The sequence below is a fragment of the Protopterus annectens genome, chromosome 4.part0 (assembly GCF_019279795.1).
Source record: "Protopterus annectens isolate FY-2018-M chromosome 4.part0, PAN1.0, whole genome shotgun sequence".
Taxonomy (NCBI): Eukaryota; Metazoa; Chordata; order Ceratodontiformes; family Protopteridae; genus Protopterus; species Protopterus annectens.
The window spans coordinates 1,706,889,058-1,706,905,213 of NC_056733.1; the positions used below are offsets into that span (position 1 = coordinate 1,706,889,058).

The 16,156-nt window shown below is 38.5% G+C and overlaps 1 protein-coding gene across 4 annotated transcripts in view; it reads right to left on the bottom strand.

Moving 5' to 3' along the window:
* Positions 1-16,156, bottom strand: part of RGS14 (regulator of G protein signaling 14) — an 854,621-nt gene that overhangs the window by 217,883 nt on the left and 620,582 nt on the right. For all 4 annotated transcript variants that reach the window (XM_044069441.1, XM_044069439.1, XM_044069442.1 and 1 more), the window contains one exon: positions 4,364-4,507. In XM_044069441.1, coding sequence (XP_043925376.1) covers positions 4,364-4,507 — 144 coding nt within the window. The remainder of the gene's footprint in view (positions 1-4,363; positions 4,508-16,156) is intronic.

The following is a 16,156-nucleotide window of genomic DNA, read 5'->3' on the forward strand; positions in this document are numbered from 1 at the left end:
CTGAGTAGCACAGGTGCATGACTGATGGTAGTTAAGTGTGTAGCACAGTTGGATGCATGTGGGGGTGGATAAGATAGAGTGATCTGAATATGGTAGGTGAGGGTGGAGCTAATGGGTTGGGTCAGTGGTATAGCTGTTGGGAGTGGATAGTTGGGAGGTGGATTGGATGTGGGTGTGGTTTGGTTAGGTATAAATGTAATTGAAATGGGGTGGGTGGGAAAGGGGGTAGGGTAGAGGAGTGGAGTGAGCCCAAGTGAAGCAAAGGGTGAATAGAGTGGGTTGCGCCAGTTCCACGTGGCAGAGCAGAGCCAGAATTCCACCAAAAAAATCAGTAGGAGGAATTCAGTCTGCAGGTCAGTGAGAGCCTGTGATTAAGTTTAAATAGAGAACAGTGTGGGTCCTAAACCTGGATGTTAGCACCTTAGTATGGCAGCTAACATCCACTAAAGAACTTTATATGCTTGTGCCCTTAAATATAAGTATTGCATAATGATCACTATTAAGGGCGAGATAACTTATTGTATACTGCTTCTTCAATTACTGGTCAAGGAAACACTCTATCCCTTAGTCTAGAAAATAGAGGAGGGAGATAGAGCTAAACATATCGGCTCTCTCCAGTTAGTGTGAACAACACACGGTTAATGCTAGATCCAAAAACTTAGTGAAAAACTTAGCACATAGAATAATCTTAAATTACATTAGACGTACACTGCAGTTGTTACTTTGTTTTGCAGAATGGGTCTGAGTTTTTGTTTAATTTGCTGGTTGTTCTGGTAGAATTCAGGCTAGTAGGGGATGCAGTCTGCTGTGGTTAGGGCTGATTGAACTGTAAGAAAAATGTAAGGAGATATTGGTCCATGGGTCACAGAATATGTTAACAAGAGAACTTATACAAACTAAACATCATATTAGGTATAAAACACTGCCTACCAGTTTGCACGGGCAACAACATTAATGTGAGACCAATGCACAGATACTTAGTGCAGATGGCATTTTGCCAAAGCAAAGACCATTTGTCAGTTACAGTACAGTTTGTTACTTTATGCTATTTTGTCTTTAGTTGGGCTATGACTAAAATCTACAACAAGGCGCTTGCTATAAAGCCAATGTATATGCACACTGATTTGGGTGGCTCTAGGCTGTATTCCAGTTAGTCAAATAAGTTACAATACACTTTGTACAGAGTCAAGGTTAGCATGTACTAAATAGACACAAACTGGCTAGCTATATAAGCTACTCCAAATATACAATGCACCATCTTATTAGGTTATCTGTTAACTGGCACAGCCCCTTACATGGGGGGTGTGGGGTGTAGCCCCCCACCTAGCTTGGTTTTATATTATATTTCACTGAAAGCTTCAAAAAATACATTTTAAACCATAGACATGCATACTTACAACACCACTGACTAACTCTTTCCAGAAGACAATATATGCCCAAACTAAGTAGGGGGTACACCCCACTCCCCCCATGTGAAGGGCTGTGCCCCCCATACCCCCAACTATACATACTAACTCCAGTATTGCACTACAGTGGGGGAAAGGGCATATACATTTTACTTGCCTTACAGTACTCTACACAGTGCCAGTACTTCCCTTCATTGAAATGACATTAGATGAAATGAGTTTTCAGTAATTTAAGCTTTCAGCGATTTGGTCAGGATGAATTCAAATTTAGTGAAATGAGCTTTCAATGAAACAAAATAGACCCATATATACAGATATATATATATATATATATATAAGTGTGTGTGTGTGTGTGTGTGTATTTTCACTTATTGACCCTGTCTTTTTCTATCTTACCACTATTCTTTATGATTTCACTGCTCTCATCTGTCATGCTACAGTACTTCATCTTTCTTCACTGTCTTTGTTAAATCCATTTCTAAAATGTTGTTCTTGTCACTTTTAATGTAAATCCTTGGGGTGCTTTACTTTCTTGATGTTACTCAGCAAAGGGGAAAAGATAACTAGATAACTACATCATGGCTGCTTTTCCAAGAAATTGGGAGTGTAAGTATCTAACCAGAAATAAAGATGAAATTAAACAAGCAAGGTTTATGTGGTAACAAGAGAATCCATGCAGGTAACAGTTTAGTCAACCAGAGTATGTGAGAATAAGGAAAAGTAATGCTCACCATCAAGAATGCAGGAAATGACATTACCATTCTTTATCTATTTGTCATGTATATGTAATATGTTTTTGTAAGGCATTAATACTTTTCTGAAAAACTATAACAGATGTTAGAGAACATAAAGAGGTGTCATTGGGACTAAATTAAGAAATCTATTTCATCTAATTCAAAATATCTATGTACCAGATAGTTATATTATGCCTATAAGCAATATGTTCTAAATTTCTTCCCTTCCTTTTTTGTCTGTTCCTTTTTCTTATACCTACCTCCATTTTACTATTTAAACCTGGTTTCTCTGATTTGTTTTCCAGCCTTAATCCCTTTCACTACAATCATTTCCATATAATTACACAGTAACTACCTGCTCTATGTAAATATTGCTCTCATATATGTCTGTTTACATGTTTTGTTTTCAATTTTATATTCAATGTGTCGTCTCCAAAATATGATGCTTTGTTTTTATTATGGAATTCTGTTTTGACCAAACTGCTTGTTTAAATATTCACTTTCTATCTGAGTATGTCTTTCTGGGCTGGATCTATAAAGGGTTCATTTAGATTAATGTCCTACCCCGGTAAGTAAACTCAAATGAATATGTTAAAATAGTGCTCAAACTATATTAGCTCAGGCTCAATTACAACTGGTGATAAGGTCATAATACACTGTACCACTGACCTTCATATCTTACTAAATCACCGTTGTCTTGCATCACTCAATGTAAGTAAACAGTTAGATATAACTATTGTGTAATGGGCACTGCTGCTGATGTCTGCTGATCAGTGCACTGCAGGTAGGGTCAGTAAGAACACCACATTTGTGCAGTGAAGGCAATGTTTTCCACTCCTTCTCACTGCTTTGACCATCAGCTGTATCACAGAAATATAATGTAAAAAACATCAAAACCTACTTGCATCATATAAAAGAGAGGACAACTCATACATTAAGAGGCTCTTCAAGTGCAAATGAAAGTATTACTAATAAGAAAAAGGACATTTGTTTACTTCTTTTTGTTTGCTTTGCTGGCTTTACTGGAACTGGGCTCCACTTTCAGGAAAGGCCTGAGGAGATAGTGTCACTATAGGGAGTAGTGTGCACACTATTAGCTTTATTTAGAATGGGAAGTCAGAATTTGGGAGAAAATATAGAGAAGATAACTAAATGCTTCAAAGAGGTCTGAAGAGTGAGAAAAGGCAAAGAGAAAAGAGAGGAGATGATTGATATGTGTTATGTGCATATACTTAATTAAGAAGAAAATGTGATAGCATACCTCTAGAAAGGAAGGATAGAATAGCAAGAAAGAATTAGGATCAGTGCCCATCTTATCAAGGAAAAGTACTGTTATAAAGAAGGGTTGTTTGCCAGGCACAATCAATTGATGTTTGTAATTCCGATCGATACTGTAGCGAGGTGGGACTGAAGGTGACACTGAGGTGGGATGGAAGGTAGAAAGGTACAAGATAGATACGCTACTGTGACAATGGTATACATAAATCATAGCAATACCTTCCTGTGAAACTACAAAGGTCATAGTACATGATAAAGTAGTCAGATGCACACCAAACTAAAGCAAATATATCTAAAACAGTGTTCTCCAAGTATTTAAAAGGACTATGGAAAAACATTTGTAAAACTATTGTATCTATTGTCTTCACAAAATGTTTATGAAGAAATCATGGCAGGCTTTGTCCTCTTTCATCTGAGTATTGCTGTCTTCTGTTCAACCAAAAATTTATTTTGTATAATGGTAAGTTCCTCAACGTTTTATGTTTGCTGTAAAACAGCCCACAAATTTACCGAGCTCTAAATACTGAATAGAAGCTAATGAAATTCCAGAATAATTTCTGCTTAGACCAGATTGAATACAAGTAGTCAGTGATGTATGTGCATTCTATTTCCAGAACACCAGAAAAGAATGATGTTATAGCTTCAGGAATGTAAATTCAGCAAAGAGATTTTGTTTCCTTAAAGAGGCAGCACTTACTATGCATATGAAACAGGAGCTGATCTTGAAAACTTTAATGAATTCATTAATGCAATTGAAACTATGGAAGAAAATAAAATGCCTGTAGATTATGTATCACAACATGACCATGTGTCACAATATGCAAAGTAAGTCTGTGTTACTATGTTGTGTTATGCCTTGTTTTAATAAAGTTGTAATAAGATGCGTGTGAAGATAAAAGTTGGCCTTGCTATGTAACATTATAAAGACAATTTGAAGTTATTTACCTGGAGTTGTTGTACCTCAAACATATTTGGTTTTGGTGTACAGAGGGCTTCTTCAGACATCCTTGCCTGCTTGTCGACATTAATAGGGCTGGAGGCACTGCTTGACAGAAAACTGTCGTAGATCTTACGTGCTTCTGTAAACAGCTGTTGAGAATTAAAAAGTCCAGTTAAACAAAATAAATATCTCCTGCTTGCCTCCATTATCTATATGACTGTTGGTCAAAATTACTTTCATAGCTGACATTGTACTATCAATGGCTTTGTCCATTCTACAAAACTGCACATGCTCTGCATATAACAAAGTGCTACACAATGAACTGTCCATAGAATATTGGCATATTGACATGCAGCTCCCACAGCAGAAAGAATAATTTATGTTCAGGCAACATGCTACATATGCAATTGTCCTTACGGTATTTATTTTGAGGGATGTGAAAGAAAGTATCCTAGTTTCTGCACAAATGTTACAACACATTGTATTCATGCTTGGCCAAAATGTGCATTACGAGTCAAACCTCTAGGTGTTACAACAAAATTTACATCATGCTGTATCTTTCTAACCTAATGTCAAAAGATGAAGCAAAAAGTACACTTTAATGGCCAAGCACTGTTTTGCTTACACTATCTACCAATTGACTTCTATTAACTTTACCGTTGTTTGACAATACATTCTCTCTGGCAGGATGCTCACTGCTGTGGAATTAGTCTTTCTTTATAATTTTCTCATGTAAGACTTTTTATTTTCCATCTACAGTACTGGTACCTCTGACCATCACTTTTATATGATAAAAAATACATTTAAAGGAGGCAGTTAAATATTCTATTCATGCCTCTTTGTTGTATTACATCACTCATAGAATGACTATATTCACCTCTGTTTTATTTCTTGACAAAATCTAGTTTGCATAAGAAATAATAAATGTTGGAGTCAGCTGCTGTTATTCTGAGAATAGTTAACATCTTTTGGCAATTATGTTTCAGTTCAAATATAACTTTCTTTCAGATTCAGATGCAATATTAGCTTACCAAACAAGGTTCTAGCATGCTCAATCCAAGTCACATGCAATGTTCCCTTATGCCAAGGGTTTTGGCAATATAGTAAGCTAATAATAAATGAAAAGTACTCACTCAGATCACAAAATTAAAGCTGAGGCCAGATAGCCTTTCTGAATACCTCCATACATGAAGCAATGAGCTGAATTACCTTTTAATTTCTCTTCCAAACTGGCATGGATAGCTCCACATGACTTCTCCACTGTTCACAGGAATACCTTCTGGATTGCATTCCTTCTGGCACCTGTAACTTCTTATGTTGTCCTCCCTAGGACCCTCTTCAGATCCTAAAGATCATGAATCCATGAGTAGCAGGGCACTACTCTTTAAACAGCTGTATTCCTAATGGTCCCTCATTAAGCTTTTGCCCATTTCTGACATATCTGCCTGTTTCTGAATCAGTATCATTAAAGAGACAGTAGCCAGAAACCACTACGATGATATACTTGTTAATAATTTTCATCCCATAAATAGGAGTTCTGTGAATTATCAATACCCTCCACAGGTAGGTTAACAGAAGTGCAGGGAGGGCGAGCTACATACTTATCTTCATTATGCTACTGGAATTATCTACCATGCTTTACAAGAAAAATTATTCACACAACAGCTGCCTAGCAATAGATGTTAGATTTAGAAAGAAGCACTAGTTTTAGAGACGGTCATTTGCATTATAAAGTTTTCATGCCTGCTAGCACTAATCATGGTCAGAATCACAGCCTAGGACCTATTGTGTTAACTAGAAGGAATGGGGTTTGAGTGCCTTCTGGTCTTTTCATTTCTTTTAGGTGGTGCATGAGGGACTTAAAACGTCACTGGGATTGAAGCTTAAGTTTATGGGACCTGAGCTTCGGGTCTGAAGAAAGACTACATCAGAGAGCAGATGGGAACACCTTAACATGCAACTCCATTTACACACAGGTGTTTATAAACTTATTATGAAAGGAGAAGAAGAGATGGGCCAGACTAAAAACAAAACTGGTACATACTGTATGATGTTCATTATTTCCTGTGCCCCCACTTTTCCACTCACTTCATCCTTCTTACATTTATATACACAGTGCTACTGGTCCACTGAAATGTATGCCTGTATATGTACAATGTGACTGGTCCATTGAAATTTATGTCTGTATATATACAGTGCTACTGGTCCACTGAAATGTATGCCTGTACATGTACAATGTGACTGGTCCATTGAAATTTATGTCTGTATATATACAGTGCTACTGGTCCACTGAAATGTATGCCTGTATATGTACAATGTGACTGGTCCATTGACATTTATGTCTGTATATATACAGTGCTACTGGTCCACTGAAATGTATGCCTGTATATGCACAATGCGACTGGTCCATTGAAATTTATGTCTGTATATATACAGTGCTAGTGGTCCACTGAAATGTATGCCTGTATATGCACAATGTGACTGGTCCATTGAAATTTATGTCTGTATATATACAGTGCTACTGGTCCACTTGGTCCACTGAAATGTATGCCTGTATATGTACAATGTGACTGGTCCATTGACATTTATGTCTGTATATATACAGTGCTACTGGTCCACTGAAATGTATGCCTGTATATGCACAATGCGACTGGTCCATTGAAATTTATGTCTGTATATATACAGTGCTAGTGGTCCACTGAAATGTATGCCTGTATATGCACAATGTGACTGGTCCATTGAAATGTATGTCTGTATATATACAGTGCTACTGGTCCACTTAAATGTATGCCTGTATATGTACAATGCGACTGGTCCATAAAAATGTATGTCTGTATATATACAGTGCTACTGGTGTTGTTGACATCTGAAAGTTGGGAGAAAACCAGAGATACATCCAGGGGCAGAAGGAGACCAGAGGACAAAAATACAACAGACGGAGGGGCAAAGGGCTGAAATCTTAGAGTAGGTCCCACAGCTTGAGAGAATAGAAGGCAATTCAGTTATAAATCTATCAAGTCTACAACTGACAGAAAATGACCTCAAATTTTTAAACAGAGGTCAGGGTTTTATACCTTCTAATGTTGATAACGTGGAGTCAATGCTCACAGATTTAGGGTTCTTTATGAGGAATGTAAGTTTAAAACTCATTTTCAAAGATCCACCTTTTACATGCAGACAGGTATGTATGGAAAGCTAATTTATTTGTCCCCGTTAACTGTCCTATTCTGAATGGATTTACTGAAGTCTGTGAGAGAGATATTCATAAATACTATGCACATGCTAAGAAAAAGTGATATAATTTGTCTAGGTTACAAAATTATAGTGACATTATTATGAAGCAGGCAGACAAGGAGGTGCGGAATTGATTTTGGACAAAGAAGTTTATAACGCGTTAATGTTTGAATTCTTGAATGATTATGACACTTTCACTGAAATATCGAAGTTGGATGTGTCTAAATATATAAGTAATGTTAATATGGGCATATATGAGCTGCAGATAAGTAATGATATTGATGCTGAGTTATTTAATTATCTTACAGTACCAAGTCCTGCGGTTCTAGATGGGTTACTGAACCCATCTCTATTTGCAGGTGGTTTTAAGTAAATACTTGAATAAGGTTAAAAGCTAAATTAGGGACACAAGGGATTTTCTGCAACAACTGTACTCTTGGTATAATGAAAATAAGAATTCTGAGTTTTTGTTGGAAACTCTTGACATCAAGTCATTGTTTACCGTCATACCTGTTGAATATGGATTGGAAGCACTACATAGTTTTTTATGTAAGAATAGTAATGTGGCAACTAAAGAACTGGAAACAATATGTGAATTGGCAGAACTAGTATTGGCCTGTAATATGTTTATGTTTAATGAATGTGTGTATTTACAAAAACATGGGGTAGCCATGGGCACCCTAATGGCAAACACATATGCCAACATTATTATTTCCCAAATGGAGGAAAGGAACAGTTTGTTTATGGTACCCCTCATGCTTTTTGTGATAAAGTGTTATTTTTTTAAATGTTTTGTTGATGACATATTTCTTTTATGGGCTGAAATGATGTTGAATTACATATATTTATAGATTATTTAAATAATAGTACTGACTTTTTGAAATTTACAGTTCCATTTTCTGCTGAAAATGTCAATTATTTAGCTGTATGTTTGACTAGCTGTAATAATAGTATAGCTACTGTGAAGATAGGTGAAGGCTGCCAGCCTAGCCAGATAGAATTTTGTAGATAATTCTGTCATTTGTAAATATTAATGTAAGCCACAGGCTTGATTTCTTAAATGTGAAAAGACTGCATTGGGTATTGAACTGTAAAAATGTAACAACAGTGCACTCTGCTGTAAGAAAGCTAAGTCAAGCATTTTATGATTGTCTTTGATGTCAACATTCGGAGCTGATATGTCTAGAGGGAGGCATTCTGCCTATTGTTTTAAGACCAGAGTTAATGGCTAGAATTTGCATGTATACATGTCTTTTATTGCTCTGGTTTCTGACCAGATATAAAGAATGTAATTGTACTTTCTGTTAGCCAGTTAACACCAGAGAAGTGTGAAGAATGATGTCATGTGAAACAGCTCTGTGTTATCAATTTAAAGAGAGAGAATCAGAAAGCTCAGAGCATTTTGTCTTGAAAACATCCATCACCAGCACTGCTTTGCTCTAGATGTAAGTTATTTAGACTTGTGTTTTCTCTTAGAAATAGTTAGGATTAGGAAGATTAGACTAGTTTGCTTTTCTGTGATGTCAGAACTTTTCTAAGGTATTACTTTAAACATTTCTCTGTGATCTCTGAACTCTTGACTATCACTGTGTAGTAAGAAGTATTGCCTTGTGTTTTTATTATTTATGATTACATATTTTTAAACCTTTCAACTGTGGCTGTTTTATGCAGAGTTAATTTAAGCTCTAGAGTACATGGCATGTATATAGTGATACTGTACCAAGTCACTCTAATAAGCCTTGACTGTTCAGTCACACTTACCATTTGGATAATAATATTGGACAGTAATAACTGGACACCCTTTCAGAAGGGCATTTGAGTAGCTGATATTAGTGGGTGGTGGCAGCTGGTACTACCTTTTAGACTTGGCAGAAAAGGGGCACAGCTGGAGAACCTGTGCCAGCCTTCCCCAGGAGTGTTTGTGTGGTTGTATATAAGTCTCATCTCAAAGTGTGTGTGTGTGTGTGTGTGTGTGTGTGTGTGTGTGTGTGTGTGTGTGTGTGTGTGTGTGTGTGTCAGCTACTTGTGCAGGGACACAAAGCACTGGTTGGACAGAGAGGGTGCTGGAGGTTTTAGCTTGCCCACTAGGCTGAGTTCTGGACCTTACAGCTGTGCCAGTGGGGAGTCTTATTGGGGACCTGGAGAGAAAGGGAGAAACCAGGCCCAGACTGACTGTGATCTCTGTGTGCTCTTATGGGAAATTGTACTTTACTGTGTGTGTATTTATTATCCTTTCCCTTATATGGACGCCACTCATGGGTGTTAGCGGTGAGGATTGAGGCTCCTTGATTGCTGGGCCAGTGCACAGGTATCACAGCTACTTCTATTCACAGGAAAAAGGTGCACTCTAACCGCTACATTCATAGGAACAGTATGCATGCAACACACACTTTTAAGGGTGCAGTCAAGGGACAAATGTTGAGAGCTAGTCAACTAAATATGGATGCCGAGGAAATTTCAAATAGAATTAGATATAATGACTACAGAATTTAAACATTGTGGTTACAATGACAATGCTACAACAGATAGCAAGTGAAATTACAACTGAGAGATCAAATAAAGTCAGACCCACTTATCTGCACCCCACAGAACTTCTGATGTTAATGACAGTTATATTGTGAATAGACACATGTGTTATGTCACCACGTTTTGTAGGAGATTGAATGGTATTAAAAAATATCATTAAGAATAACTGGGGGAGTTTTGAGAAATATGCCTGAAATACACAAAATAGTAGGAGATGTCCCTTCTTTTTCATATCAGACATGCTCCGACCTTAAATGGAGATTGTGTTATAAGGATGTCAAGTGTAATAACTTGAGTATAAGTAAAAAATATGGTAATTTCCCCTGCTATAATTGCACATGTTGTGAGAACATTACTACTAGTAGTGAATTTATACATCCAAACACAGCCAAGAAATATATTTTAGGTGTTTTGCCACGTGCAACACTACAGCCATTGTGTATATAGCATGCTGTAAGACATGCCAAGCATTTTATATAGGGAAATGTATGAGAAGCTTAAGGGAAAGGATTATCAAACATAAATCAGAAATACGTAGAGAGGTAACCAGTAATGCTTTGGTAGACATGTAAGAGAGAAAGCGAATAATCATAAGTTCAATTTTAGAGTAATTGATATAAAATATAAAAATAAAAGGGGTGGTGACTTAAACAATGAGAGGTGTGTGAATATTCATGGATTGCACTATTGGAAGCGGATCATCCACCTGGTTTGAACGTGGCAGTTAGTGTTAACCCTATCCTGAAAAAAAAGACAATACATTTTGAAGTGGATTTATATATACATATAGATATATTTTATGTACCTTTTTTACTTTTATTTTTTATTTTTATTTCTATATATACATATACATGTATCTTTATCTTGACTGTGATAGGAATTAGATTAGGACTGTGTCATATGGTCTTATTAACGTTTTAAAAGGGGTATTTAAATGGCTAGCTTGACTTGCTTTTTAACACACTGATGAAGGGTTGATCCCAAAAGCTTTGTGATTTTACATTTTGTGTTGGAATAAAAGTGCTTTGTGCTATCCCCACATTTCCAGGTTTTGGATTTTTTCTGCTGTTTTGGATTTTGTATCCTACCTGGTTTACCTGCGAGCTGTTCTTGTACTTTGTGCTCAGCATTCTACCTTCTCCAAGGATGGAGCCATGTTATCAATAGAAAATTACTGATTTTAACAATTGGCTTAGCTTCTGGTGTCAAATCAGATGTGTGTGTGTGTGTGTGTGGGGGGGGGGGGGCTAGAATATTTGACAGCCTGGGAGGACATGGTTGACAGATCATACTGCTTTATCAGGGATAGTCTGCACTTATCCCCCCCTAGACTTTCGGATATTGGCAAAGACCTTTTCAACTCACATACTGCCTCTTTTAGGCACTGCCAGACTGATAAACCTACTGACTTAACTGAACCTATGAAGGAATATCTGAAGGTAGTACTGCTCAATGCTAGAAGTCTTAACAAGAAACTCCACTCCCTGTAAACCTTCCTGTCTTTGGAGAGTGTAGACATCGGTGTAGTTATGGAGACATGGTTTAAAGTCACTGAGAGTACCCCAGAAATGCAAGGTAATAATGCCTCTGAAACCTTTAGACCAGCTATTGGACATTAGAGAACTAAAGGTGGAGGAGTGTCAGTCTGTATTAATACTAATCTCACATCCACACTAGTTAAAGTGTATGGCCCACTGAAACTCATACATGTGAAACTCACCATAATCAGGGTGCCGTACTATATCCTTGCAACATATAGGTCCCCTTCATGTCCCAGGAAACCAATACTGCCTATCTCAATGTATTAGAGTCCCTCACCATTCAACCCAATATGATATTTAGGAGGGATCTCAACTACTCTTCTATAGACTGGAAATCCTACACCACTTCTAATGCACAAGCCCAGAGATTCCATGTTCTCATGAACATGGGGAGGGGGGATAATGTTCTTAACCCAATGTAATATCTTCCCTTGTCAGATCTGATGATAAGGCAGTATTACTTGAAATAAAAATTAAATTCGGGGATCCAGAAAAAACAAAAACCTTTAGGAACATTTCAAGGCTAGTCACTCTTTAGTAAGCAACACCTTGGTTAAATTCCAAGCACCACGAAACCAAGTAAATACCATAGAATACACTGAGCTATTCACAAAATGTCTATACAGCCATACTGACAGCTATATACACTGAGCTGTGCTCACTCATATTAAGAATAAGACAAAGTCAAAAGACAAGCCACCCTGGTGGAATCACATTATCAATCGGTTATACAACAAAAGAAAAACAAAATCTTCGCCAAGCGTAGGAGGAACAAAGCCATATATACTAAAAGCCACCTGACCAAACTAAACAGGCATTAAGATGGTTAATTAATACTTCAGAGTCTAAGCTTGAAAAAAATATAGCTTTTAAGGCAAAGGACAATCACAAAGCTTTCAACAGCTATGTCCGTAACCTCAGAGGAAATATATAGCAATGCGCAGAACTTATTTTAAATGTCATTACCCAGACTGAACCAAAGGTCATTGCCAACCTGCTGGCTGATAGGTTCACCTCAAATTTCTCCCCCCACTCCCCCCAATAGTCCAAAGGAAATACCACGTAAAACAATCCCCCCAGCCATTACTAGAGAACAGGTTATTAATGCACTTTCCACTGCCAAAACAGTGCATCGATGGGCCCCGATAACATCTCGGGATGTTTAATAAGTAGTATGAAAGTATGAAACATAATCTCTCTTATCCGCTTGAATCACTTTTCAACTGGAGCCTTCAATCAGGTTTTGTGCCCAAGGAATGGAAGACGGCTACAGTCAATCCCCTGAAAAAAGAAGGCCCAGCCACTGATCTGGGTAACTACAGGGCCATAAGTCTTAACAGCCTACTATGTAATGCCATGGAAAGAATCATCATGGACATGATAAATGAAGACATAGGTAATCTCCAAATGCTGGACCCATCACAGTTTGGCTTTGTTAAAGGAAGGTCATGCCTATTAAATCTAGTGGATTTTTTTGAGAGGGTCACCAAAGCATTGGATGACGGTAAGACTGTGTACACAGCTTATCTCAACTGGGCCAAGGCTTTTGATACAATACCCCACTCAGGCATTCTAGACAAGGTCACTAATTTAGGTGTTTTATCTCTGACTGGATAGCCAGCTGGCTCACTGAAAGGATCCTGGAGGTCAAAATAGGTGAGGCCACCTCCACCAAGAGTCCAGTCTCTTGCAGTGTCCTCCAGGACTCGGTATTGGGCCCACTCCGTTTTGGCATCTAGTTTTCTGAAATGGAACCAAATGCTAAATGTTTATGGCTCACTAAGTTTGCAGATGATTGCAAGCTGGGGGGTACCATCAACAACCCTGCACACACACTAGTATTCTTCAAGAAGGTCTATCTCTGAGTAATAAATGGTGCAAAGTCATGGTCTTAAACTCAATGCTAGTAAATGCATAGTTGTAACCTTTGGGAAACTGACCAACTCAGCTCATTACAATACTGATAATACACTCCTAAAAATAGACCCAGTGGTCAGAGATCTGGGTACACACGTAGACTGTAACCTTACCTTTGACCACCATATAGCCACAGTGGTGAGGAAATCCTTTTATGTTGTACAACTTATAAGTAAGGGCATGGCATCTAGGTCCAAATAAGTAATTATCCCACTGTACTCTTCCCTTATCAGACCAGTTATAGAGTACAATGCTCCCCTCAGTATGTACCTGACGAGGCATATGCAGCAACTAGAGTGACCTCAAAAGTTCCTTACAAAAATAATACAAGGCAGAAAAAACTACCTTTTGCATAGAACCTAAATGTCCTTCCCTCTACTCAGTCTTCTACAGATTGCTGAGGGGCGATCTATGGCTGGCTTACAAGGCATCCATAAACCGCACACTTATGAATCTCCTAAATACTCGTAAGTCAAAAAGTGTCAGAAATACAATGTCTAGAAATCTGAATTTTGTCTGTTACACAAACAGAACATGCTGTAGAGACAGATATGTGTCCAAGAGACTACACTGCCTATGGAACAGGCTTCCCATCCATGTGAAGCTGAGGTCATCTATTACCAAGTTTAAGTGCAACCTTAACAAGTGGATGGGGAATAGGAAATTTACACCGGGCCTGCCACCCATGCCCCTTATCGACAGAGGTAGCTTAAGAATGTCTTGCCCTCAATGTTCTATTTGGATACAGGACATCATTTATTATTTCAGGAAAACTTGGCTAAGGTTAGAAAGGCCCCTTGGGTCATTAGCCTAGTAACACTCTATGAATCTATGAATTACATGGTCAAGATAACCTCACAGACTAAGGACAATCATACAGCCTTCTTCAGCTACATTAGGAATCTTAAATATGATACTCAACAGTGTGCAGCACTGGTGGAAAATGATACAACCTTCACTGACCAGGGTGACATAGCAAATCTATTGGCTAATAAATTTATCTCTAACTTCACCCACCCACTGCCTCCCCCCACTACTCACAGTGAAATTTCTTCAAGCATATCCCCCCAACTATCAGCAAGAAACAAGGCCTAGAGGAGCTCACTAAGGCCAAAAACATTGCTTCAGTGTACCCCAGTATTATATCCCTGGTTGCCTGGTTGACTCCTAAATAGCCAAAACTTGACCTAGAAGGACTACTTGAGGCACTCTTCACTACAGTCTCAAAACAGGCTACATGCCAGTTGACTGGAGGTCCCTGGGAACAGCACACCCATCATTCTGACAAGTCTAATATGCAAAGCCATGGAATGAATTATCATGGAAATGATCAACAGCAGCACTGGCAACCTACAGACAGTATACCCAATCCAGTTTGGCTTTGTTAAGGGAAGGTATTACCTACTTAACCTGACAAACTTCTTCATCCGGGTCAACCTTCTTATGGACGAAGGGAAAATATTATACACACCACCAACCTTGACCTGACCAAGATGTTCAATACAATACTCCACTTGGGTATTGTTGATAAACTCTCAGAACTAGGTATTTATCTAGCTGTCTCACAGATTGGACTCAAGAAGTCAGTATCGGTGAGACCACCTCCACCAAGTGATCGGTCACCAGTGGAGTACCACAGGGCTCTGTGTTGGCCCTGCTCCTATATGGCATTTTTTTCGTGGAATTCAAGGCTAATGTAGGTGGACTGGACACTCTAAATTGGCCCTAGGCATGAGTGTGTGCATGTGTGTGCCTTCTGTGGAAGGTTGGTGTGCCAGGCTGCAACTCGACACCATAAAAACTCTACTGCCAATCATGAGTGGACAGGTGATCCACTGTGACGACCCCTAATGGGGAAAAGCTAAAAGAAGAAGTCAAAGACCTCTGGCTCAGCAAGTTTGCAGATGACTGTAAATTGGGAGCTATCATAGATTTATTCCTTGACACTAACATTCTACAAGAGGGTCTAACGCAAACAAATGACTGGTGTGGAAGTCACGGATTAAAACACAGTGCAAAGAAATGCATTATAGTGTCCAAGCTAATTACTTGGTTGATAAAACACTAAGAGTGGACCGAATAGTCAAGAATCTGGGAAATTATGTAGACAGTAATCTGGCACTCGACCAACATGTAGCCAAGATAGTAAGAAAATAATTCTGGGTCACTCAACTCTTAAGCAGTGGTATGGCATCCAGGTCCAAGGAAGTAACAATACCACTCTACTCATCTCTTATCAGATGCACCTCTGAGTACAATGCCCCCTTTGGCATGTACCTAGCCAGGCACTGGCAACAGCTGGAGCACCCTCAAAGATTTGTCACCAGGAAAATCCAGGGTATGAATACCCAGTCCTACACTGATCACTTTAAGGTCCTATTTCTTCTATACTCAGTCTCTTACAGGCTACTGGCCTAGCATGTAAGGCATGCCCAGATCCAGCTCTGATGGAAGTTTTGCACATCTGCAAGACAAACACCAGAAACACTAGATCTAAGGACCTGAACTTTGTCTGCAGCATTAATAGAACTTGTTGTTGGGACCAATATGTGTCACAAAGGATCCCTTCTCTGTGGAATA